The 24,635-nt window shown below is 46.0% G+C and overlaps 3 protein-coding genes across 9 annotated transcripts in view; 2 read left to right on the top strand and 1 right to left on the bottom strand.

Moving 5' to 3' along the window:
* The first annotated feature begins 55 nt into the window (after positions 1–55).
* Positions 56–8,139, top strand: LOC108891033 (E3 ubiquitin-protein ligase TRIM39). 7 transcript variants are annotated; one of them, XM_018688141.2, is made up of 14 exons: positions 1,886–2,215; positions 2,312–2,354; positions 2,583–2,712; positions 2,881–3,327; positions 3,753–3,857; positions 3,985–4,080; positions 4,263–4,496; positions 5,530–5,701; positions 5,807–5,896; positions 5,982–6,008; positions 6,116–6,142; positions 6,790–6,965; positions 7,050–7,205; positions 7,310–8,139. In XM_018688141.2, exons 3-14 carry the CDS (start codon positions 2,593–2,595, stop codon positions 7,514–7,516), a joined length of 1,857 nt encoding a protein of 618 aa, XP_018543657.1. In that variant the 5' UTR covers positions 1,886–2,215; positions 2,312–2,354; positions 2,583–2,592; the 3' UTR covers positions 7,517–8,139. The 7 variants fall into 7 exon arrangements, with proteins under 7 accessions (XP_018543658.1, XP_050929861.1, XP_018543657.1 ...); XM_018688140.2 differs by having other exon boundaries at positions 1,887–2,215; positions 2,580–2,712; XM_018688142.2 differs by lacking the exons at positions 1,886–2,215; positions 2,312–2,354 and adding an exon at positions 56–450 and having other exon boundaries at positions 2,580–2,712.
* A 2,838-nt stretch (positions 8,140–10,977) lies between these two features.
* Positions 10,978–15,047, bottom strand: ube2m (ubiquitin conjugating enzyme E2 M). The gene is made up of 6 exons (XM_018688144.2): positions 14,745–15,047; positions 12,472–12,566; positions 12,347–12,385; positions 12,165–12,268; positions 12,023–12,086; positions 10,978–11,779 (listed from the first exon to the last, which is right to left on the bottom strand). Exons 1-6 carry the CDS (start codon positions 14,857–14,859, stop codon positions 11,639–11,641), a joined length of 558 nt encoding a protein of 185 aa, XP_018543660.1. The 5' UTR covers positions 14,860–15,047; the 3' UTR covers positions 10,978–11,638.
* Positions 15,048–16,496: 1,449 nt separating this feature from the next.
* Positions 16,497–24,635, top strand: part of zgc:158376 (uncharacterized protein LOC100101643 homolog) — a 26,236-nt gene continuing 18,097 nt past the window's right edge. The window contains 2 exon segments of the mRNA XM_051073901.1: positions 16,497–17,270; positions 18,708–18,907. Of these exon segments, the coding sequence (XP_050929858.1) occupies positions 18,806–18,907 (102 nt within the window). The 5' untranslated portion in view covers positions 16,497–17,270; positions 18,708–18,805.

Here is a 24,635-nt window from a genome sequence, read left to right as displayed (position 1 = left end):
CTTTAAGTAAAAATTTAAAAATGAATGAGTACATTAAAAATATAAACAAATGACTCTGATGACAAACAAACAAACAAAGATGACAAAATTAAAATGAAATCAATTTTATTGAAATAACAACATTCAAATAGAACTGTACAGTTTCATGTAGAAGTCGTGGAGTTTCATAACGTCAGTATTTCTAAACCTGAAGCTTCATCATTTATGTAGTGAATAGAAATATGATCAGGTGTTTGTTTATTTTGATCAGGTGTTAATAAACTGATTCAGCTGGAGTTTACAGAAGCTGAGTGAGACGTGTTTGAATGTTTTGTTGTTGACTGTGAATAAAACGCCTCCACCTCCAAACTCACCTGACAACTCCTGAGGCCCCGCCCACTGATGACATCACAGGCTGACAGGAACCTGAGTTTCAGGATCTCAGAAACACCTGGACTCACTGAGAGACAGGTAAGACCCTGCTGCTCCTTCATTCTTTAAAAACAGAAAAATAATTCAAATCTGTGAAACTTTGAATATTTGAGGGAAAAAACTGAAACTGTTTAAACTGATCCAGGAACAGTTTCAGGTGGTTTGAGCTCAGTGAAACTAAAACTTTGTTCTGGACGTCCACACACACCTGAGGACAGGTGAGGGCAGGTGCAGTCTCCGTTGATGTGAAACTCGTTGGTTTGTCTCAGAGCTGATCTGGGATCAGACTTGTGAAGCTGTGTTTAAAAGAACAGTTTGTGAAACAGAGCTGCAGTCAGGGTTAGCCTAGCTTAGCATACAGACAGGAAACACCTGGACAGGTTTAAACCACAGTTTGTTGAGTCTTTAGGTTAAAACCTTTGTGTTGTTAAAACTCAGGTTTCATCCTGATCCTGTGTCAGTTACAGCTGCTGTTAACACGTGTCTGTGCTCTGAGATCTGATCTCTGATCAGCCCATGTCAACATCCTGTCGTTAGATAGAAGAAGATGGCCGCCCTCTGTGAGGCTGTTATTCAGCTGCTGCTGAGTGCTGTGGTCACAGTGAGTCCCTGAACGCCTCAGGAGGAGGTTTGACTGACCAGATCTCAGTCTGTGTGTTCACACCTGTTCTCTGGTCAGATCCCCTGACACTCACGTTACCGTCAGGTGAGCAGGTGAGAATCAGACACAGAGAAGGAAACAAACTGATGTGAAGCTGGTGAACAGAGACTGACTGAAACCTAAACAGTCTGACTGTTCAGGATCAGGATCAGATTCAGGTCCAGGTCCAGGCTGATAAGCTGCAGAGTGAAGTTTAAGTTGCTGCTCTTCAGTGAAGCAACAGAGAACATCAGTTCATTCAGATGTTTCAGAGCAGACATCATCCATGAGACGACCTGATGGTTCTGACGGTTCTTGATGGTTCCTGACGGTTCTTGATGGTTCCTGGCAGTCCTGACGGTCCTGCGGTCCTGCGTTCTGATGTTCTGACGGTTCCTGGCGGTTCCTGACGGTTCTGACGGTCCTGACCATATTTGTTATCTTTATCTCTCTAGTTTGACAGTTCAGTCACAGATTCTGAGACCAGGTGAGGTCCAGATCAGTCTGGTCTTACAGAGCTGCAGTGACCATGGACATGACAACAAACAGACATATGAAAATTCTCAGGTGTAATTTCCCTACAGGAAACAGGATCCTCTCAGTGTGTTCAGTTAATAATCAGACTCTGCTCAGTCTTCATGTTCCTCTGTCGACCTGTGGACAGGAAGTTTATTCTGAAGGTTCACAGCTGATACATGCTAACCTTAATGCTACATGCTAATGCTAACCAAAGCTAACCGAGTTTGGAGCTGCTTCCTGTGAACACGAGCTGAAAACTCTTCACTGTGAACACTGACTCTGAACGCACCTTACCCACAGGTGAACTGGCCCCGCCCCCTCTACCTGCTCACATATATTGACAACAGGTGGTTATCAGTCCTCATCAGACACAGAGAGGAAGCTGTGGACAGGCAGAGAAACACTGTCCAACACCTCACCTGTCCACCTGTCCTCTCACCTGTCTGTGTGTTCAGGTGTGTTCCAGCTCTCTGACTCACCTGGTTTGTTATTTTTGGCTTTTCTCTAACTTCAGTCTGTTTGGAGGAATGTTGTTTGACCTGGTCTCTGACTGACTCTGATTTAACACCTGAGCCGACGTCACAGGTCAAAACTAATTTAACATTTTTACCTCAGCGATTCACCTGTAACCTTTTACCTGAACAGGTAAAGTATCAGTCCTCCTTCCTCCATCCAGAATAAACCTCTAGAAATCCTCCAAAGGAAAACTCACTTTGAAGAATCTTTTTATTTCTGCTGCAGAGACAAAAACTGGAGGCTCGCTGTCACGAACACAGTGGGAACAGTAAGGAGCCCTTTAGTAAACCCTCTGTCTGTCTGACTGTGATCAGACTGAAAACTGGTCCAGACTGATCCTGATCTTCATGTTGTTGTATCATTGTTTGTAAAGTGTTTTTTTCTTTGGATCTAAAAACGTTCAGAAAGATTTTGAAAGTCTGTCAGGTCTGACGTGGTCTGATCTGGTCTGACGTGGTCTGATCTGGTCTGTTTCCTGTGGTGTGTCCTCCAGCAGCAGCAGCAGTATGACAATGGCGGAGGCGGCGGTCCCAGATCTGTTCTCAGAGCAGGAGCTGACCTGCTCCATCTGTCTGGACCTGTTCAGTGAACCTGTCTCGACTCCCTGTGGACACAACTTCTGCCAGGTAACATCCAGACACACAACATCTGAGGCCCAGGTCCGGGACCTGATCCTCCAGGACCTGCGTTGTTTCTGAGGATTAAACCTCAGTTAAACTGACCTAAGATCAGAGCAACACTCCCACTGTTCTTCTAACATGACTGAACCTTCTTCTTCTACTCTTTATTTGCAGGCGTGTATCGGAGGTTACTGGGCGTCCAGTCCGGTCTGCACCTGTCCTCTGTGTAAACGTCAGTTTGATGAACGTCCTCATCTCAGTGTCAACAAAGTTTTCGCTCTCATCGCAGACAAATTCAAACTGGCTCGTTATGGAGCTGCAGGGTTACCGATGCCAGTGGGGAACGGGACGCCGGGCGCCATGACAACGATGGCGCCCACCAGCAGTACCAACCCGTTTCTGACGGCGGCGGTGGCATCAGGTGAGGAGGTGGTATGGTGTGACGTCTGTACAGGTGTTAAACAGCCGGCCGTCAGCTCCTGTCTCACCTGCACCGCCTCGTACTGCTCTGAACACGTGCAGCCTCATCACACCACGGCCTTCTACGCCAAACACCCTCTGATGGACCCTCAGGAGGCCCTCAGGGGCCGCACCTGCTCCAAACACCGCCGCCTGCTGGAGGTCAGTGGAAATACTTGTGGTTTAAAAAAACACCTGATTTAAAACTGACCCATCAACACATCACTGCACCACCTGTAATCAGTGAATCACTAAAGTAAAGGAAGGAAGACCATGATGATGTGACTGAAAGCTGTTTCCAAGGTCAACAATGAACCTTCATGTTTAAATATATAGAAATATAATAACTTGTGTGTTTACCTGTAGATCAGGTGTGGGAGTGTCCTGTCATGAAGTGTTACTCTGACCTGTTGGTGGCGCTACATGAAAGTCAGTCAGGATTAATCCTCTGGGGAACATGAACATAAAACATCATGATAACGACATGATGGACAGACAGGAGGACACAATCTGTGATCAAATCAACACAGTTTAGAAACTAACGGACCTTTTCCCTCTCTGACTCTCTGATGTGTTTACCTGTCCAGGTGTACTGTCGGACATGTCAGAACTGTATCTGTGCCATCTGCGTCCTGGAAGAACATCGAACACACAAAACTGTGTCCGTCCAGACCGAGAGACTCAGCAAACAGGTAGAAAAGACAGAAACATGATCTTATCACCAACATCCTGCAGGACTGGTCTGATGATAGAAAAACAACTAAAACTACTGTGTTGTTCAGCCAATAAAACAGGACTCATGTTTACCTGTGTGTTCAGAAACAGGTAGCGAGGACAGAGCAGGAGATCATGAACCGGATCAAAGAGAAGGAGATTCATGTGACCGACCTGAAGAGGAAGCTGGAGGGAGTCAAGGTTAGACATGTTGGTTTGGACATTTTAAACACACGGTCAGTCCTGTGTTTGCCCAGCTGGGGCTGAGGTGCCTTGCTCATGGGCACTTTTTCTCTGTGTTGGTGCTGATATTTCTGGTTCTTTTTCAAACCTTACAGATACAAACAGGTTTGTATAATAATCATATTGTGTTTTTGTGTCAGAACTACGCAGACAGAGAGCGAGGCGAGGTGGAACACCTGTTGGACGAGGTGTCCGCCTCCCTGGACCGGATCCGGACTGAGGTGGTGGGCGGGATTCAGAACCAGCTGGACACCGTGATGTCGAAGGGGGAAGGGCTGGTGAACCGTCTGGAGACGGAGCTTGGTCAGCTGACGGACAGGAGGGCCACGCTCGAGGTCCAGGCCATCAGTCAGGATCACATTGGCTTCCTGCAGGTGAGGACTGAATACCTGTTCAACCTCTATTAGCTACAGGTATAGCAACAGGTTCATCTACAAACCAGGAACTGGTTTCATCGACCTCTGAAGGTAGAAGCTCGGACTCCCTCTGCAGGGGATGGTCGGTACAGTCCAGTATGGTATAGGTCTTCATTGTGATGTGCTGATCGTAAAGGCCAGAAGGCTGAGCTTTACTGACTGCTCTAACAAGACGACTCAGTCTGTTCTCATTGGTCAGATTCAGGTTCCCAAACCACGGCACAATACAGAAGGACAGAACAGATTGAATAACAGTTCTATAGAGCAGAATCATCATCATTAAAAGAATTCATTTCTCTCAAGCAATAAAGACGTTGTTGTAACTTCTTAGAACTGGCATCTACATCAGCCTGAGAACACAACCTCTGGTCAGAAACAGCATCTCACAGTTCTCCACAAACTCCACCTCAGTTCCCTCAGTATCTATGGGTTTGAAGATGGCAACAGATTTCCCGAAATCAATGATCATGGTGTTGGCTTTGGTCACATTCACTCCTTCCACCAGGACACAGAGTCATTAACGACCAGACCGTCATCAGCAAACTTTGTAATTTATACTGATGACAAGTCCGAGTCTGAGGGAACAGTGAATGACTGATGATGTCACACACAGTCTGCTGCTGCTGTCACTGGAGATTCCGTCACGGAACATTCTAGAACACCAAGACTGACCGGTTAGCAACAGTAACTAAGGGGGGCGGGGCTTCAGCCAGGAAGAAAGATTTACTGCACATTCAGAGACAACAAAGGTTCAACAGTTTAATGTCTGCTCTTAAAGCTGCTGACGACTCTGAGGGAAAATCTATTTGTGCTTTTATGTAAATGAAATGTAAATGTTGAGCGTTAAGATGTTTAAAGTAATGATGAGGAAATGACTTCATTTATCCTCCTGTCTGATTGGGGGTTTGTGTCTAGTTTCTTTCTGATTTAATGACTGCGTGATGACCAGAGCTCTGAACCTGGATCTGTCCTCTTCGTGTCTTCACCTCAGAGTTTTGAGGAGGTCACGGCTCCTCTGGCTGAGGAGGAGAACGAGGTGGACGAGGACCAGTTCTCCCTCCACTTCCAGCTGGGGGAGGTGAAGAGCTCTCTGACCGAGGTGAAGGACAAGATGGACGACATCAGGATGGGGGAGGTCCGGTCCAGAGGGTCTGCAGGCTCCTGTGAGTTTACAACAGTCATTCAACTATGAGTTTAAGGTAATAATGTGTGAGAGGATGAAAAAGGAGTCCACCCAGAAATAAATGTTGTGATGTTGTGTGCTTCAGTTTCATCAGGTGAACTGATGGCGGCTGAGAGCATGATGAGTCTGAGAGGAAGCAGCGCCAGTCTGAGGAAGAGTCAGTGGTCTCTGAGAGGTGAGTCAGTCACTTTAAAAACACAGTTTCAGTAATGAGGACTTTTAATTTGAAGAACTCACTGTGGTTTCTTGTCCCCATTTAGATCTGAAGAAGGTCAAACCAGTCTCAGGTTTGTGTTGAACTGGCTTTTTTTCATAATTTATAAACTTGTGATATTTTATTGTGTGACTGTGATTTTCTCCAGTGAAATTAAAATAAAAATTGATTCTGTTCCAGGACATAAAAAAGCTCGAGTCTACATGGGTGAGTTTTTCACTTACAACATTTATTCTGTTATTGTTGACATAATTTCATTATTACAGGTTATTGTTTTTTTTCTTACATTTCCTGCCCCCATTTTCACCCAGGATGCTAACACTGACCTGTGTAATTTATCATTATTATTAAACTTCATCACATAGAAAAATGACAAAAACTCTGTAAACATGATGTTGAAAATATTACAACATGGTGTGTTGTTATTATTAGCATCACAACATAAACATAAAATGTACCTGTAGTATTGTAGTTTGAGCTGAATGCTAACTGAAGCAGGTTGACATGCTAACACAAAAATACAACACAAGAATTTGCTAATACTAGCATTAGCATTCATGTCAAATCAAAGCTAAGCTAACAGTCAGTTAGCAGTTAGCTTTTAAACCAGGCCAATCATTTAATACTAAAATTAGCTGTGGTTTGCGCTAAATGCTAATTGTTTGTTAGCCTGCTAATATTAGCATATCACTCTAACCACAGCTTAGTCTAAGGACAGCCAAGCTAATATGCTGTCGTTAGCTTTGAATGCAGCTGAGTATGAGATGTCCTAAAAAGGCCACCGTACAGAGGACAGACCCTCTGGCGCCCCCCTCAGGACAAACTGTACATGTGTTTTTGTTGATGATTCCCAGAGGACGTGACGTTGAACCCGGTGACGGCGTATCCATTCCTGATCCTGTCTGAGGACAGGAAGCAGGTGAAGCGAGGAGAGAAGCTTCAGTTCTACAGAAACAGTTCGCACAGGTTTGACGTCTGGTCCTGCGTCATCGCTAAGGAGGGATACAGCTCAGGACGCCATTACTGGGAGGTCAGACGCACACACATCACGTCACATCACAGCACACGCACTCTATGGTCCAAGGTAACACCTGCTGTGTCTCACCTGTGTCAGGTGTCTGTCGGGGAGAACAAGGACTGGAAGCTGGGCGTGGTCAGCGAGTCGGCTCAGAGGAAAGGTCTGTTCGACATGAGTCCTCCTAACGGATACTATGCCATCTGGTTGAGCGGCAGCCAGCTGAGGGCACTCACCACTCCGCCCCTTACCAAGGTCTGACCACTAACTCCACCCACTCTACTTCCTGTTTACAGTTAGTCCCTGTTCACCTGTTCTCTCTGGACTGATCTGAGGTCACGTCTCTGTCCCTCCTGCAGGTGAAGAGTCCTCCAAAGCTGCGTCAGGTCGGCGTCTTCCTGGACGTGGAGGAGGGTCAGGTCTCCTTTTACAATGTTAAGTCAGGATCAGAGATCTACAGCTTCAACGGATCCTCCGAGTTCACCGAGAGGATGTTTCCTCTGCTGGGAACTGGAGACAAAGAAGTCCCCCTGGTCCTCATGACCACACTGCACCACCTGGCCTGAGGGACCAGGGACCAGAGACAAAGACAAGAGGATCAAACCTGAGAGATGCTGTTGTTGAGGGGGCAAACGGTTGGATGTTGAGACAGAAACTGAATCTGATCGCAAACATCAAACAGATTTTAGTTTGTTAAACACAGAAAAGGAATCATGCAGATTATCACTGCCACCGTTACAGAGAAAACAACTTTTAATAAAACAGAGATATTTTCATGACAAGGAACAAAGAACAAGAACGTTTTGATATATTAAGTAGGACTGCAACTAAAGATTATTTTTGTTACTGATTTATCTATTGATTAATTACTCAATTAATTGATGAATTGTTAGTCTATAATGTGTCAGGAAATTGTCTGTTTTAACTTCTTACATCCAAAGTTACCGTCTTCAAGTGTCTTGTTTTGTCTGATCAGCTCTCAAAATCCAAAAATATTCAGTTTAATATTTTGTATGACAAAGAAAAGCATCAAATCATTTGAGAAAATTTTGGTATATTTGCTTTAAAAAATTACTTAAACATTTAATCATTTATCAAAGAAGTTGCTGATTAATTATAAATCACTGCAGCAGTGACAGGACGTTCTGAATGTGACAGCAATAAGAAATAAATATAATTATCAATATAATGTTGAAATAAGACTTTTTTTGGTCATGGAAGTGAAACACCTGTAAAAACAAGATGCAGCAGCTAATTAGAATTAGCATGTTGACAGACAAAGTTTTCTGAAGCAAAAAAAATATTTTATTAATGAAACACAAACACTGAACTTGTGTTAAAAAAAAAAAAAGGTTTTGTATTTATTGGAAGAAGCTGAGCATCTACAGAAGCCCATTTCTGCCACAAAAAGAAAATGGTGAACAGCAAAAATAAAAAATGATGAGAAGTAAAAGTTAAAATAAGTCAAAATTATTTCTGATGAAATGACAATCATGGGATTTTATTGTGAAATATTGCAAAACAACTGTATGTCAAATTTATGATATGAAAAGAAAAACATCCCCCACTCCTGATGTTTGAAGCTTTTAGGTGTCGGTTGCTTGTTTCTGCAGTTTTTCTCTTCCACCTCAAAATAATCATTTAAATCACAGCAACATCTAGTGGACATCAGAAGAACTGCAGCTGTGTCTTCACCATCAGTGACTGAGAAACTTCTGCTAAAAGTTTGAGTTGAGAGAAAATTAAACAGTGACAGTTTTTAAAATCTGTAAATCTGTATGATGCCTTTTAACTAAAGCAAATACAATAATCCTCAGCTGGAGAGAACATACGGATTCTGTCTGTTGTAAGGTGAGTAAAATAAGTGAATGGTTTGGGAAAAACAACTGAAGAAGTTTTTGATTAATATAAAGCAACATTGAAAACATGCAGAGCTGGAAATGTTGTGTCTGTGGTAGTTTCATTAAAATATGTCACTTTTACAAAGCGGGACCAGAGAATCTGATCCAGAGGATCTGATCCAATTCTGCTGCTCAGGCTCCCTTAGCTCCTGCCAAGATACAGATCCTCAAACCTTAGATCCAGGAGGGGAACCACGGATCCTGACCTTCACTTGGGACAGTGGACCATCTCTTTACAGTTACAGGTAACTGGAGGGTGGTGGGAGTTTGTCCATCCAGTCTACATGTGGTTTGTGGACTTAAGAGAAGGCCTGAGTGTTGCTTGGGCGGGGGTGTCTTGTGGTCTTATAAATGTCTAGTCTAGTCTTTGTTTAACCAGAGTGAGAGTTGTGTTTGTGATTTCAGCTGAAAGTCAAAGAGTCGTCCCTCATCACTGATCCAGCAGCTCCAGGTCTGAGGTCATGGTTTTCTCCAGGTTGTGGTTGAGCTGCTGCCCCAGGTGGAGTTGAAGTATCTCAGGGTGTCGTTGACAGTGAGGGCAGGATGGAGACTGGTGGTTCGATGCTGTGTCAGTAGGTGTTGTACCAGGCGTTTGAAGTCGAGGCTTCGGGGATGTTTCTCTGAAAAATAACTGACCTCTGACAAACAAGGCCTCAGTTTACACAGTCGCTGGTTTCTGGATTTAAAAAGTCGTAAACACCCAGCACTCGATGGTGTGGCAGAGTTTTTGTTATTATAATTTTGATTATAATCATTATTTGTAATAGTTGTTGTTTTTAAAGAAAAATCCTGCCAACTTACACCAACACTGAATCCCAACACACAAGTGACAATATCTAAACCTACAGAGTACAGTCTGGACCTGCTCTCTATGAAAGATGATTTGGAGGTTTAGAAATAAAACTTGACTTTATATATACACACTAAAGCAAAGATGTAAACAAAGGGACAGCAGGGCTGTGTTGTTCTTGATATGAAAAGGTTCATTAATGTTTTTACTGCTACACATTAACTGTGGTGAGTAATTTGGACTCAGTTGTTGTTGTTGTTAAACTGACGCCACAATAGTTATAATCATTCAAGTTCATATTTTATTTAACATAAATCATATTGCAGTCAATGTGAACAGCTGGGGTTTCAATATACACAATAGAATCGTAACATTTTAAGCCCCTCCCCTCTGTAACCCCGCCCACAGCGATCCTCCCACCCACCCCGCCCCGCCCCCCCAGAGTGAAAACAAACCCCCTCCCTTTCCCCCATAACCCCTCCCACCCTCCACTCCTTTTAACAAACATACTGATCCCCCCCCCCCCCCCCCCCCCCCCAACGACAGCACTGCCCACCTGACATGTAGCTCCACCCCCTGATGCTGAGTGTGTTTATGTGTGTGTGTGTCAGAAATTTAGCAGCAAACTCCAAACAAATCAATTTTCACACGTCATGTCATTTGCTACCACCTGTTCTGAGGGACATTTCACTGAGCTAACAAGCCCCTCCCACCCCAAAACAAGCCCCGCCCACAGTGATCAACAAGCTCCTCCCTCCACATGGAGGCCATTTTGTCATCAGCTGTGGAGCCACCACAGGCTAAACACTGTCAAACTCTGGCTTAAAGAAAATTCTTAAGGCTCATCTGATCCCAAGACTCTAAAACTCCTCCCACTCTGACAAGCCCCTCCCACTCTAACTCAGAAGCTCCACCCTCCAGCATCGTGCAGTAACGACTCAGAAAAAACTCAAAAGTCAAAGTTTCATTAACAGAAATGTTTTAAGGAAAGTGCTCCCTAATAAGCTCCTCCCTCCAGCAATGACATCATCACACCGGCAGCTGCTGAGTCACGACAAACTTAAAACTTGTTGTTCAAGCCCCTCCCACTCTAACTGGCCACGCCCCCTGAGCTTGGACGCAGAAAACAATCGACATCTTTCCTTAAGGGAACTTGCTTCTTGGGGGAGTTTTTAAGGCGCATTTGTTCTCACCCCCCCCCACCCCAATCTACTGTGACTCACAAGCCCCTCCCCTTGTGGTTAGAGGCTCCACCCCCTGCTGAGGTTGCCATTCATCCAGTGTAGTACTCCTGGCTATTGTTTGTTTGAAGTTTGGAGTTTGCTGCCGGCTGAAGTTTGTGTAACGAACGACCAAACGGCGGCGAGAGGGAGGGGGCGTGTCCTTCCTACCACCTGTATGATGTCAGGTGTCTTTGCCACACACACAAAATAAAAAATAAAAAAAATGTGGGTATCGTCATCATTATCATCATCAGCAGCGTCGTGGCGTTCACCGAATCACTGACTCACCTGAGCAACATTCACTGACCACCCACACCTGTCTCCTCCTCCTCCCCCCTCATCCTGTCCCTCAGTCCTCCATTATCATTATCATTATCATCATCATCATCATCACATCATCATCCTCGGCCGCCACTCGTGGTCGGCCGTCTTTTCGAGTCCAGTCAGGTGTGTGTTGTGTCGGCGTCCCCTGTGGCGTGTAAACGGTTGAATGCTGCGTCTTGGAAGTAAAACAGAGAGAAATATGGGAGGAGGGGGAGGGAGGGGAGGAGGAGGAGGAGGGGAGGTGGGTGGGGTTTCTTTGTCTTCTTTTGTTTTAAAACAGAAAAGCGTCTTCTGGCGTGCTGCTTTCTGTCGCCACAGCTCCTGCTTCTGCCAACGAGCAGGACTGAGGAGGGAGAGGGGGAGGAGGGTGAGGCAGAGGGGGAGGAGGAGGAGGTGAGGAGTGAAGGGGGGAGGGGTGGAGGGGAGTTTGGAGGATCATGGGACGCCAAGTTATTTAAGACACCTCTCGAAGTAGGTGGCGCCCACGTAGCCGCCCCTCAGAGAGCGATGGACGTTCTGCTCAAAGAGCCGCCGGTTCGTCTGGAGAACTTCCGCTGCCTCCTTGTTCAACGGATCCTCAGGGTTAGGCTCCTGTGGGGGGGGTAGTTAATTATTCACATTATCAATGGATCGTTTTGTCTTTAGAGTAAAAACTGCCTGTTCTCAGGTCCCGACGTGCAGCCAACCACTGAAAACTCAAAGGCCTTTCTACTGTTTTCTGGAGCGTTAGACTTTAACGTCGTTAAAAAAACGTTAGCTGCTCAGAAACAACTAAACATGTGATGTTAAACTACGAACATGAACGGATTCAAAGTGTCCATGTGTTGAACTCACTAGAAATAGATACTGTAGACCGTAGATGATGGAGTTTATTGTCAACACAGGCTTCCAGTCCTCTCTGTGGAGAAAACAGACGTTAACTCAGTCAGTCAGGTGACCTTCACTTCACTGTGTTAAACTTCCTCAAGTCACAGACCTTAAGATATTTAGGCAGACGTTTCCCTCCAGGTCGATGTTGGGGTGATAAACCATCGTCTCACACTTCACCTTGGGGGGGTCGTGGGGGTAACCCTGTCCTACCTGAAACAACAACACACCATTAAGAAGCTCTGTCTCTGTCTCTGCAGGTGAGTGTGAGTGTGTGTTCTCTGACCTCACCTTAAAGCTGAAGACAAACTTTCCTCCTTTGTAAAAACCCTGAGAAACAAACACAAACCGATGATCAATCGATCAGAGTATTGATTAACGATGTTGTTCCCGGGACAGGAAGTGAGCGAACGCACCTCGTCTGGTGAGATGATGAGTCTGAAGTTGAGGAGGTCATCGTCGTCAGGGAAGTTGATCTCACACGTCTTTGGCAGGTTCAGCTCATTGATGTCTGACACAGGAAACACATCGTCTCATTCATTCAGCAGAGGTAACACATACACAGGTTATTGATTAACCTGCTGATTGACTGTGATTAGTTTTCTATAAAACGTCAAACACTGACCATCAAAATACAAACTTTATTTACTGTCAAAATGACATTACTTCTGATGGATGGTTGATTGATGGTTGCAGCAGGGCTGGGTTCTAACTGGGTCCATTTTAGATCTGAATTCACTGACCTGACGAATCATTTCTCATCTCTATCATCTCTCTGTTCTCTCTGTTCTCTCTCTTCCCTGTTTACTCTCTGACTCTACAGGAATCAGTAAACAAAAACAAAACACTGACAACGTAAACAAATGAGTGAGAACTCAGAGACGCTGTGGTTACCAACAAACATAGACATGGTCGACTGTGAGCTGCAGCGGCGACAGTTCACCTTCAGGTAACGTTCAGGTGAAGGCAGGGTTAATAAAGGTCAGAGAAAGTCCTCAATCAGAAGATTCTTTCATATTAAGTCTGATGAGTTAGTTTCTGTGCTGAGTGAAATGAACTCGTTAAACGTCTGGGTTTGTTCGACCGACATAAACATTCAGCTCCTCCTCCTGTTCCTGCAGCACTGAGGCAGTGCTCGTCTTGTTTGAATAAACTTTATTGTAAAGCGTGAACATGAGAGTTAACACAGCGTATGAATAAACCTGCAGCGACTGCTTCGGGCCAATCACAGCACCAACCTGCTGCTGAGGTCAGAGGTCACTCACAGGTCAGGACACGCTCAGTTTAGCTCCTTTTTGTTTCCAGCTACAGAAAGTTCGGTTTCAGTCTGAGGTTGAAAGTCAGCGAGGACCAGAGGGAGACAGGTGAGGTGAGACAGACAGGTGTGTACAGGTGAGCTACAGACAGCAGGAGGTCAGTTATGGTCGTTTAGCTGGACGCACTACATGACTGACAGGAGGAATCCTCGGCGAGTCTGTCGGTCACAGAAAGCACACAGGAAGTGATGCAACACCAACCGCCCACAAAATGGACGTCGTCAGCAATTGAAGCCGTTTGTGCTGATTTCAGATAAAAATAAAAACAGGAAATAAAAGAATAAACCAGGCTCGTCGATGCTGTACAACTCCTCCCTCAGGTTTCCTCTCACCCTGAGTCGGGCGCTCTCATTGGCTGTAGCTCGTTACCGACCATAACAGGGTCACAGCAGCTGTCACACGAGATGTGGACTCACAGGTCCAGATGTTTGACCTGGTGGATTCTCTGACTGTGGAAACAGAGGCTGCAGAGCTTCACTCAGAATCCTCCTGCTGTTAACTTTCCTTCAGTATCACAGCGATCCAGTCAGACTCTTCTGGACGTCCATGATACTCTGACATCAGGAGCTGATCACAGCTGATTCTGCTTATTGATTTTCCAGAATGTGAACAGGTGAAAAACAAGTTACTCTACATCTGCTCGTTTGAGTCCAGACTTCATCCAGAAGACTTCATTAAAAACTGGTTCATTTTAAAGCAGATTTTTCTCGTCAGCCACTGTGTCACCTGACACTCCTCAGGTATAAACCCCATCATGTCATGTCATCATGTCTGTTTACAGGTGTGTAGTTCCTTGTCCTCAGGTGTTAATAATGACTGACACTGAGGAGGAGAGCTCACCTGAAACCTTTAACGTCTTAAAGGAAAAATAACCAGTTCTGCAGACAGACACTGCCAGTCAGACTGTTACACCTGCCCAGGTGGACAGAAACAGTCTGGACAACCTGAGAGCTGACACAGCAAGTTAGCCGGTTAGCCTGAGGAGATGTTATGATTTTTAGAGGCTGTTAATGTGAAGAGGTTAGCAGTTAGCAGGTCGTCGTGTGTTGTGGGCTCAGTGTTGTTTAGTGTTAGCTGTGTGCTAACACACTAACCATCAGTTGTGGTTAGCTTCTGACTGTCTGCGTTTTGTTTTCAAATATAGCACGGACAGCTAGCCGCCGTTAGCTCACACCACTCCGGGCTAAAGTTAGCGCGCTAGCTGTTAGCATCAGTGAGTTATAATAATAACAGCCGCTTTTACTCTGTTTATTTACTGTATGTATCGTGTACAGTGAGGGGGGGACGAGGGGGTGTCACCCTGTGGTTTACTGGTAACTAGTCAGCCGGCTAGTCGTCCAGCTAACCGGGCAGGGTGTCGGTAACTAGCCTACCTTTCTGTATTCGGAGCTGGGCCGCGCTGGCTTTTTTACCCCCGGCTCCTGTTCTGTTTCCTCCAGCAGATTCCTCGTCTTTCTTCTGCTGCTTCAGGGAAAAGAGCTTAATCATCTTCAGTTGTTTGGTCACTGGATGCCGGTACTGCGTGTCCCTGCGCTGTGCGGTGGTCTGTCTGTGAGTCTGAGGGGGGTCGGTTCGGTCTAACGGCACCGTAATGTGGATGGAGCCGGTGCGTCTCAACTAATTACACTGAGGAGAGCTGCTAGCCGCCGAGCTAGCCTAGCCTGTTAGCTAGCAGGGGAGGCCGGGCAGAGGAGGGGGGAGGACTGGGGGGAGGACTGGGGGGAGGGAGTATATCCAGTGTGTTACTGCTGTAAAAACCTGTAATAAACATAAATACAACATCAGAATAAACGAAGCGGTCAACAGCTCGTTACTGAGCGGAACTAACAAGAACTGAAACTTTAAACCTGTTCATGATAAAAATAAAACACTGTGTTAACTTCAAATGATCAAATGTCAAACCGCATTTATTCATATGAAGCAGTAAATGAATACAATAATAAGAAATGATAAATAAATGTTAAAACTTTCACTTTAAAACTTCATTTTAAAAACGGAATGTCTCATTCTTTTATTACAGACTGTGTATCATAATGTGACTCGGTGAATCCAGAGGTCTCTGGTCAGTTGACAGTGTGCTTCTGATAAGTTTTACAAACTTTATTTACACATAAGTTTTCTTAACAAACTTACAAAGAGTTTTACAAAAAGAAATAAAATAAGAGACAGAAAATAAAATGAGAATAAGACCAGAGAACGAGAGCAAACAGGAAGCAAAAAATTAAAATACTCATTTTGTCTCATGATACTCAGCCCCCGAGAGAGTCTCATCATTTAAAGCGAAAGTCACTCAGTCAGTCTGACATGTCACAGGTTTGACTGTTGAAGTCAAATATACTCCATGTCTCCGTTTTGTCTTAATATTGTATATTCTTTTACTCCACGTCTTTTCCAGAGGATTTGTCCTTTTCCTGTCACAATCATCTTATAGAAACAAGTTTCCTGTTATGAAAACTGACCCGAGCAGTTTGTTGGAAACAGTCCCTGTACTGTGTCACAGTAAAAACTACAAGTCCCAAAATTCCTGTCTGCACCTGATGCATCATGACGTCACCATGCAGAGGTGGAACGCGCATATTTTCACAGCTCATATTTACGACATTAACTAACATTATTTTCTCTGTGTCTGTTTTTACAGATGGAGACGGAGCTTCAGCGTTTTAACCTTAAACTTAAAAAAAAACCATTTAGTTTCTTTTTCTTTTTCTGCAGAAATGTTTTTACCTAAAATACTTTTTTCACTTCACATGTCTAAACTGTGTTGTTGATTTAAACTTGAAGCGAATGTTCCTCATTAAATGTTAAATAATAATAATAATAATAATAATAATAATAATAAAAAATAACTAATTCTGTTGCTTTAATCTTTGTTTTTAATATATATATATATATATATATGTGTGTGTGTGTGTGTGTGTGTGTATAAGTATATAAGGCTCTCTATCATCAGTTCATTTATTTTCTAATTTTCTGAAAACGTGAGACTGCAAAAAACTAAATCTGTAACCACATTCCACAGTAAACCACAAGTCCCAGAATGCCTTTCTGCACCTGACGCGTCGTGACGTCACCGCGCAGAGGCGGGGCGTGCATATTTTCGCTGCCCATATTTTATTTATCGCAGTTATTTATTTATTTTCTCTCCTCTCTTCCTCTGAGGTAAAAACGGAGAGCGGGCTCTGTGTTCACCTGTGTGATGTAATAAGCGCGCGGGCGGGGGGTTAACGTGTCACAGGAGACCAGCTGACTCACAACACTGAACCAGATCCCGCACAGCCCCGCAGCCTGCCGCCACACAATAGACGCGGAGAACAATAGCCGCGCGCTGCCCGTTAAACACAACATCAGATCCGTGTCGGTATGGTGATCTGCGGGGTCTAGTTCCTGCGGAGGGTTATCACCGAGGGACGGTTTAAAACTCCGCTGCTCCGCTAGAATGAGCGGTTTGAGGTGTTTTGAACCCCCCCAGGAAGAAGAGCAGAGGAACACGTTGTAACGTGCTGAGGAGGGAGAGAGAGGTAGACTCACACAGAGAGAGAGAGAGGGAGAGAAAGAGAGAGGGAGGGGGAGAGAGAGAGGGAGGGAGAGAGAGAGAGAGAGAGAGAGGAGTGAATGGGCACGACTCACTGCGCCCTTCACTTATCGATATCGATCAGTTTGGTAATCGAGACATTAAACCCACAGCGGGTCCGTTAGGTTAGCACCGGGAGCTAGCCGGAGCACCAGGGGCTACCATGATGGGACGCGTGTGAAGCAGCCCGGAGCTAACAGCAGCCTGGCGGAGAAAGGAACAAGGAAGCGGACGGCTAGCTGCGCTGCACCGAAGCTAACGTTGGCTAACTGTTGGCTAATATTATTTCTAATGAGCGACCGAGGAGCATGCGACCTGATACGAAGAGGTGAGCACCTGCAGGTTGATGAGTCCACCGTTAACCAGGTGTTTACTGACCCCCACCTGCCCGGGCGGAGGATTTATGGAGCAGAGAGATAATGAAAGAGGAAGCGTACTGCGGGGGGCGAGCGGACAGCTAGCCTGCTAGCACGTTAGCACCCGTAACGCTGCCTTTTCAGATACCTGGGAGGGTGGGGAGGGACCGTGTGTCATTTCAGAAACGCGCTTCTTTAATTAGCAACACACAGAAGGTGTGTAACCGTCCGCAGGTGTCCTGTGTTTGGTCTCACGAGCTAAATGTAGGTTACTGTGACGCGCTAGCTGTTAGCCGTTAGCATGTCCAAGTGGAGCCAGATGCGCATCTTCATTATTCTCTCAGGTCTTAAAAAGTCTTAAAGCGTTTAACTCAGCTCCTTCAAAAACACTGAGGAGGGTTTAAAAAGACTTAAACACAGCTGCAGCGAGTAGGCTATCAATCAATCAGCCATTATAGAAAATGAATTGGCAAATGTGTAGATCATCGATTAATCGTTTTAGTCGTTTTTTAAAGGTAAATGTGAAAAATCAGTTTCTATAATGTGAAGAGTAGTTGATGTTCTCGGTCTTTAATCACAGTAAACTGAATATACCTGCTCCTTAGATGAGAGAAGATACTCGGAGATGGAACATTAATTATTATAAAGGACATTTATTTATAGTTTTTGGCAAGCTACAGGCAAAACGATTAATCGACTCATTGGAGAAAAGATTAATCGAGTAGTTATATCCACAGTCATAAAAATGAATATTTACTTGTTTATTAGTGTTTTATTAATGTTTGTTAAACATCTTTAAACTGCAGTCAGACAGTGGACTGAGCCGCAGGGTTATTCTTTATTATTACTGTTAGCCACAGCAGCTAGCTAGCTTTAATGAACGTTTATTATCTGTCAGCTCCATGTTTCCTCTCTCTGGATGTTTGGTTAAATCTGGTGCAGACAGTCCAGAGCTGAGAGTCATCACCAGGTTATTATATTTTTAAGAAGCTGCAGGTTTATTTTTATTATTCCTGTTTAAAGTGAGACGTTTCAGTCATGGCTGACATTGACTCTGACCTCAGAGTCAATCAGTTTGATTATGATTCATAAAGTCCAGAATTGATTCTAAGGCTGAAGTGATTAATTGACTGATCTACAGCTGGATTGATTATCAGTGATCAACTATTGAAAGTCATTTTACAAAAATAAATACAGAAAATTCTCCAGTTGCAGCTTCTCAAATGCAACAGTTTGCTCCTTTTCTTTATCGTATGTGACAGTAAATTAAACATTGTTACATTACAGACTTATTGATTGATGATCAGCAGATTAATCAATAATGTAAATACCTGTTGGCTGCAGCTGTGCTCAGATGTGCTCGCAGTCTGTCCGTCTCACCTCCGTCCATGTTTCCTCTCTCTCTGCAGCTGACTTGTTCGGGGATGTCGGGCAGTAAGGCGCTGGGCGGGGGGCTGGCGGGGGGGCGAGGCGCAGGCGGACGCGGTGCCGGCGCTGCCAGGCCTGCATGAGGACCGAGTGTGGAGAGTGTCACTTCTGTAAGGACATGAAGAAGTTCGGAGGGCCCGGCCGGATGAAGCAGTCCTGCCTCCTGAGACAGTGCACAGCGGTGAGTCTGAAACACACACTGAAACACTCTGAAACACACTCTGAAACACACTCTGAAACACACTCTGAAACACTCTGAAACACACTCTGAGACACACTCTGAAACACTCTGAAACACACTCTGAAACACACACTGAAACACTCTGAAACACACTCTGAAACACACTCTGAAACACACTCTGAAACACACACTGAGACACTCTGAAACACACTCTGAACCACACACTGAAACACACTCTGAAACACACTCTGAAACACACTCTGAAACACACACTGAAACACTCTGAAACACACTCTGAAACACACACTGAAACACTCTGAAACACACTCTGAAACACACACACTGAAACACACTCTGAAACACACACTGAAACACACTCTGAAACACACTGAAACACACTGAAACACACTCTGAAACACACACTGAGACACTCTGAAACACACTCTGAAACACACACTGAAACACACTGAAACACACACTGAAACACACTCTGAAACACACTGAAACACTCTGAAACACACTCTGAAACACACTCTGAAACACACACTGAGACACTCTGAAACACACTCTGAAACACACACTGACACACTCTGAAACACACACTGAAACACTCTGAAACACACTCTGAGACACTCTGAAACACACACTGAAACACACACTGAGACACTCTGAAACACACTCTGAAACACACTGAAACACACTGAAACACACACTGAAACACTCTGAAACACACTCTGAGACACTCTGAGACACTCTGAAACACACACTGAAACACACACTGAGACACTCTGAAACACACTCTGAAACACACTGAAACACACTGAAACACACACTGAGACACTCTGAAACACACTCTGAAACACACTGAAACACACACTGAAACACTCTGAAACACACTCTGAAACACACTCTGAAACACACACTGAAACACACTCTGACTCTGAGACACTCTGAAACACACTCTGAAACACACACTGAAACACACTCTGAGACACTCTGAAACACACTCTGAAACACTCTGAAACACACTCTGAAACACACTCTGAAACACACACTGAAACACACTCTGAAACACTCTGAAACACACTCTGAAACACTCTGAAACACACACTGAAACACACACTGAAACACTCTCTGAAACACACACTGAAACACTCTGAAACACACTCTGAACCACACACTGAAACACACTCTGAAACACACTCTGAAACACACACTGAAACACTCTGAAACACACTCTGAACCACACACTGAAACACACACTGAAACACTCTGAAACACACTCTGAAACACACTCTGAAACACACTCTGAAACACACTGAAACACACACTGAAACACACACTGAAACACTCTGAAACACACTCTGAAACACACTGAAACACACTCTGAAACATTGAATCACAGCTGAGCTGAACGTGTAGATGGTTATTGATAAATGAAGAATAAACAGCAGCAGCAGTCTGAGTCTTTGAGTCTCTGTAAATTAAACATGTTTCTATTCAGGAAAATTTAACAACATATTCACAGTCGACCTGTGAAGTAAAGTCCAGTCCAGTTTCTGTCTGATCAACAAACAACATTGTTTGTTTGTTTGTTTGTGATCAGTTTTTCAGATGAGAACACTTTGTACATTTAACATCAGCTGTTCTTGGAAATGTCCTCATAATTAGATTCCTGTAGAATCCAGAGTCAGCTCAGTGTTTACTGAAGGAATGGTCCTGTGGAGTAAACAACAACAACAAACAGTCTGTTTTCTAAAACAAATTAAATTAAAAACCTTATGATCAAACATCTGGATCATAGCTGTTATTAATCAGCCTGACTCACTGATCGTTCACATACAGATCTTCTTATTGTTGTTATTATTATTATTGTTAGTGTTAGTGTTCTAATGACTGAAGGAGGTGTTGGTGTAGAAGTGAGGACCGGACAGTCTGTTCTCAGGCTGCAGGTCCTCACAGAGATAGAAGAACAAACACAGCACACACTGTACATACACTTTACACACACACACACACACACTCAGAACGTGTGATTTATTTTATTTCTTGCTGTGGATTCTTCAAATAGCTTCAGCTCAGAGCCGGAGCCCAGCAGGCGGCGATGCTGGGTTTCCGTGGCAACCAGCGATGGTTGCTGGAGCTGTGAGTTGGCTTTGATCCATTACCGTGGTTTCACACACACATTCGCACACACACACATATTATCTCTGTCACATGTTTATTTGTTTGTTTGTTTGTATTTACGGGTGGAGGAGCAGGAGCAGGAGCAGGAGGAGGAGGAGGAGGAGGAGGAGGAGGGAGGGGATGTAAGAGTAGTGGTGAGGAGGAAGGGGGGGTGGATGCTCCTCTCCTTCCCTCTGCAGCAGCAGGAGGAGGAGGAGGAGGAGGAGAGACCCCCCCTGGTGGTTACAGAGGTCACAGCACACAGCGTCCACTGAGATCAACAGACTTTCATTAAACTAACAAACAGTAAAACACATGAAGATAAGAAATAACATGTACCTGTGTGTGTGTGTGTGTGTGTGTGTGTGTACAGCCGGTGTTGCCTCACACGGCGGTGTGTTTTGCGTGTGGAGAGGCGGGGAAGGAGGACACCGTGGACTCAGAGGAGGAGAAGTTCAGCCTCTCTCTGATGGAGTGCACCATCTGCAACGAGATCATCCACCCCAGCTGCCTCAAGGTCAGTGACCAGAGTCTGGACCTGACCGGTTCTTATACCAGTCTGACAGCACCGTGGACACCATTCCTACAGCGACACATCCTTTCTCTTTAACCACCAACGTCACTGTATGTCAGATACTTTACTGCAGTAAAAGTACCACACAGTAACACAGACACACTAACAGATGGAGGCAGTGGTATTCCAGCAGCTCCTGGTTAAATCCCTGTTTTTCTCTATGGAGTCTGGTATAGTGATATACAGAGAGGTTTCTGTAGGAATCATATCCATGGTGCTGTCAAGACAAAAATACTTTAACTTTGAAGATTTGTTCATTGTTTAGAAAAGACAGTGAAGAAAGCAATAAACAAAACAGAACAACAACAGTTCATCAATAACCTACTGATCACCAGAGATGTGATTGATTAATGATCGTGATGATTTAAATCCATAAAACATATAAATAAAATTCAGAGAATGTTTAAAGTACCAGTGTCTGTAGAAGGAAACTTCAGTTTATTTTGAGGGAAATACAGTGAATTCAGTCTGTTAGAGCTGAGATAAAGATGATGATGATGACAGTCAGGTGACAGGTGACAGGTGACAGGTGTTTCTCACCTTAAAGCTGAAGACATGTTGTGTGTCCTCCTCCTCAGATGGGCAAAGCTGAAGGAATCATCAACGACGAGATCCCAAACTGCTGGGAGTGTCCGAAGTGCCACAAGGAGGGCAAGACCAGTAAGGTGAGAGTCACACCAGTACTGAGGACCAGGACCAGTACTGAGGACCAGGACCAGTACTGAGGACCAGGACCAGTACTGAGGACCACAGGGACGATGTTTTCACCTCTGCTGTGGTTGTTGACTGTGTGTGTGTGTGTGTGTGTTTTCAGGACCAGGCGGACGGCTCGGGGAAGCGCAGGCTGGATAATGGCGAGGTGGGCCGCTGGAAGCTCACAGACGACCCTCCCCCTAAAAAGAAAGCCCCTCCCTCCCTGGAGGAGGGGGGGAGGACGGACGGGGGACACAAGAGGAAGAAGGAGAAGGAGCTGCCTCAGGACAGCGGGCCCAAGAAGAAGGTGGACGGCCATGTTGTTTCTGTCAGTGGAGACTTCTTGTAGCTGCAGCTACTTCACAATAAAAGCCTCCAGCCATTTGGAGGATCAGTGGAGGGCTTTTATTTTGAAGGGGCCTATCTTTCTGTGTGACGGGAGTCAGTTTAAATCTGTGTCTCTGTATTTTGTGGCGTTTTTTTAGTCAGAACAGGGAGGTGATCTGTCTAAGTCCTGTTTCCTGGTCCAACTTCTCTGAGTCTGACTGATGATTAGATCAGGAGTTAGCTAGTTAGCTGGTTAGCTAGTTAGCTAGTTAGCTAGTTATCAGGTCAGCTGGTTAGCTGGTCAGCTAGTCAGAGAAGTTGGACCAGGAAACAGGATTTCCAGACTCAAACATCTCAGTGGTTTGTGATGATGTGACTGACTCTCCTGTGTGTTTCCTCCAGATGAAAGCAGCTCATGAAAAACGCCTCAAAAAGGTAAAAAAGCTTCAACAAAACTTTATTTAATTCTTGTTTTAACGAACTGAATGATGGAGTCAGACCGATGTTTTCTCTCCGTCAGAAACCCAAACAGGAGGCGGCGGAGTCCAATGGTCCCACCTCCTCAGCTGGAGGAGGAGCTGGAGGACTGCAGGGCTCCTCCTCTTCCTCTCAGGCTGGAGGAGGAGGCGGTGGGGGAGGCGGGGGAGGAGCGGGGGGGACATCGAGCGCGGACCAGCGCTCCCACCACCGAGAGAAACTGGAGCGTTTTAAGAGGATGTGTCTGCTGGAGCGGCGGCCATCTTCCTCCTCCTCCTCCTCCTCCAGCTCAGAGTCCGACTCTGAGTCTGACTCCGATGACTCCCTGAGGGGGGAGCAGGGCGGAGGCTCCTCGCCCTCGTCCTCCTCCCCCGCCCCGCCTCCCCCCGTCGTGTATGGGAACAGCAGTGGGGGGCGGGCAGAGAGGGAGAGGAGTCGCAGCGAGAGGGAGAGGGAGAGGGAGAGGGAGAGACGCCTGGCCGAGCTGGGCTTCAGCGCCAGCGAGGAGTCAGAGGGGGAGGGAGGGAGGGGGGAGGAGGAGGACCGGGAGGAGGAGCAGGGAGGGGGAGACAAGGCCCGGCGGAGAGGGGGAGGAGAAGCAGGATTACCTCAGCGAGGACGGAAAGGAGGGCTGCTGGACGGAGAGGAAGAGGACGCGCCCGCCTCCGACAGGACCAGGAAAAACTCCTCCTCCCTCCCCCCGCCCTCACCCCTCTCCTCCAATCAGCTGCCTCCGTCCTCGCAGCACGACGGCTTCACGGGGAAGCAGCGCAGCAATGGGCAGGAGGCGCGCAACGGACGGACACGGGAGGCACGGGAGGTGGGAGGGAGGGAGGGGAGAAGGAGAACGCCAGCGGGTTCTGACCAATCACAGACACGGTGGAGGAGGGGGCGGGACTAAGGGCAGCGGGAGCCGCGGCAACAAGATCCGCAGCAACAGCAAGAACCAGACGTCCAGGAACAGCATCTCCTCCTCCTCCTCCTCCATCCCCACCTCCAACGGGGGGGGCGGGGGAGGCCCGGGGGGAGGCGGCCTGATGATGTCGGCGATGGCAGCGTCCCCCTGCTCGCAGCCGTCCCGCCTCGCCCCCCGCTCCCAGATGATGAAGCGCAGCCCCCCGCCGTGCCCTCGCCCCCCCGGCCCGTTCAGATGGAGAGGCACCTGGTACGGCCCCCCCGGCCTGCCCTGAGCCCAGCTGCCTGCCCCTGGACTGTGGAGCGTCCCACATCATGACCCGGGACGTCTGGCTCCGGGTCTTCACCTACCTGAGCCACAGGGAGCTGTGTGTCTGCATGAGGGTCTGCCGCACCTGGAGCCGCTGGTGAGTCCACACCTGGTTCACCTGCTGACACACAAAGGTGTAAACCTACAGGAAGTCACAGCAGGAAACACAGGTTTATTTATTAACGAGTCTTTCACAATAAAAGCATCAGATACATGATTCTCTGCTGCTGCAACCACAGGATGTTACTGTGTCTGTCTCCTCCTCC

This window comes from Lates calcarifer, linkage group LG11 (genome assembly GCF_001640805.2).
Source record: "Lates calcarifer isolate ASB-BC8 linkage group LG11, TLL_Latcal_v3, whole genome shotgun sequence".
Classification (NCBI taxonomy): domain Eukaryota; kingdom Metazoa; phylum Chordata; class Actinopteri; family Centropomidae; genus Lates; species Lates calcarifer.
The sequence above is the reverse complement of the archived record's forward strand: the minus strand, read 5'-3'. Positions and strand labels throughout refer to the sequence as shown.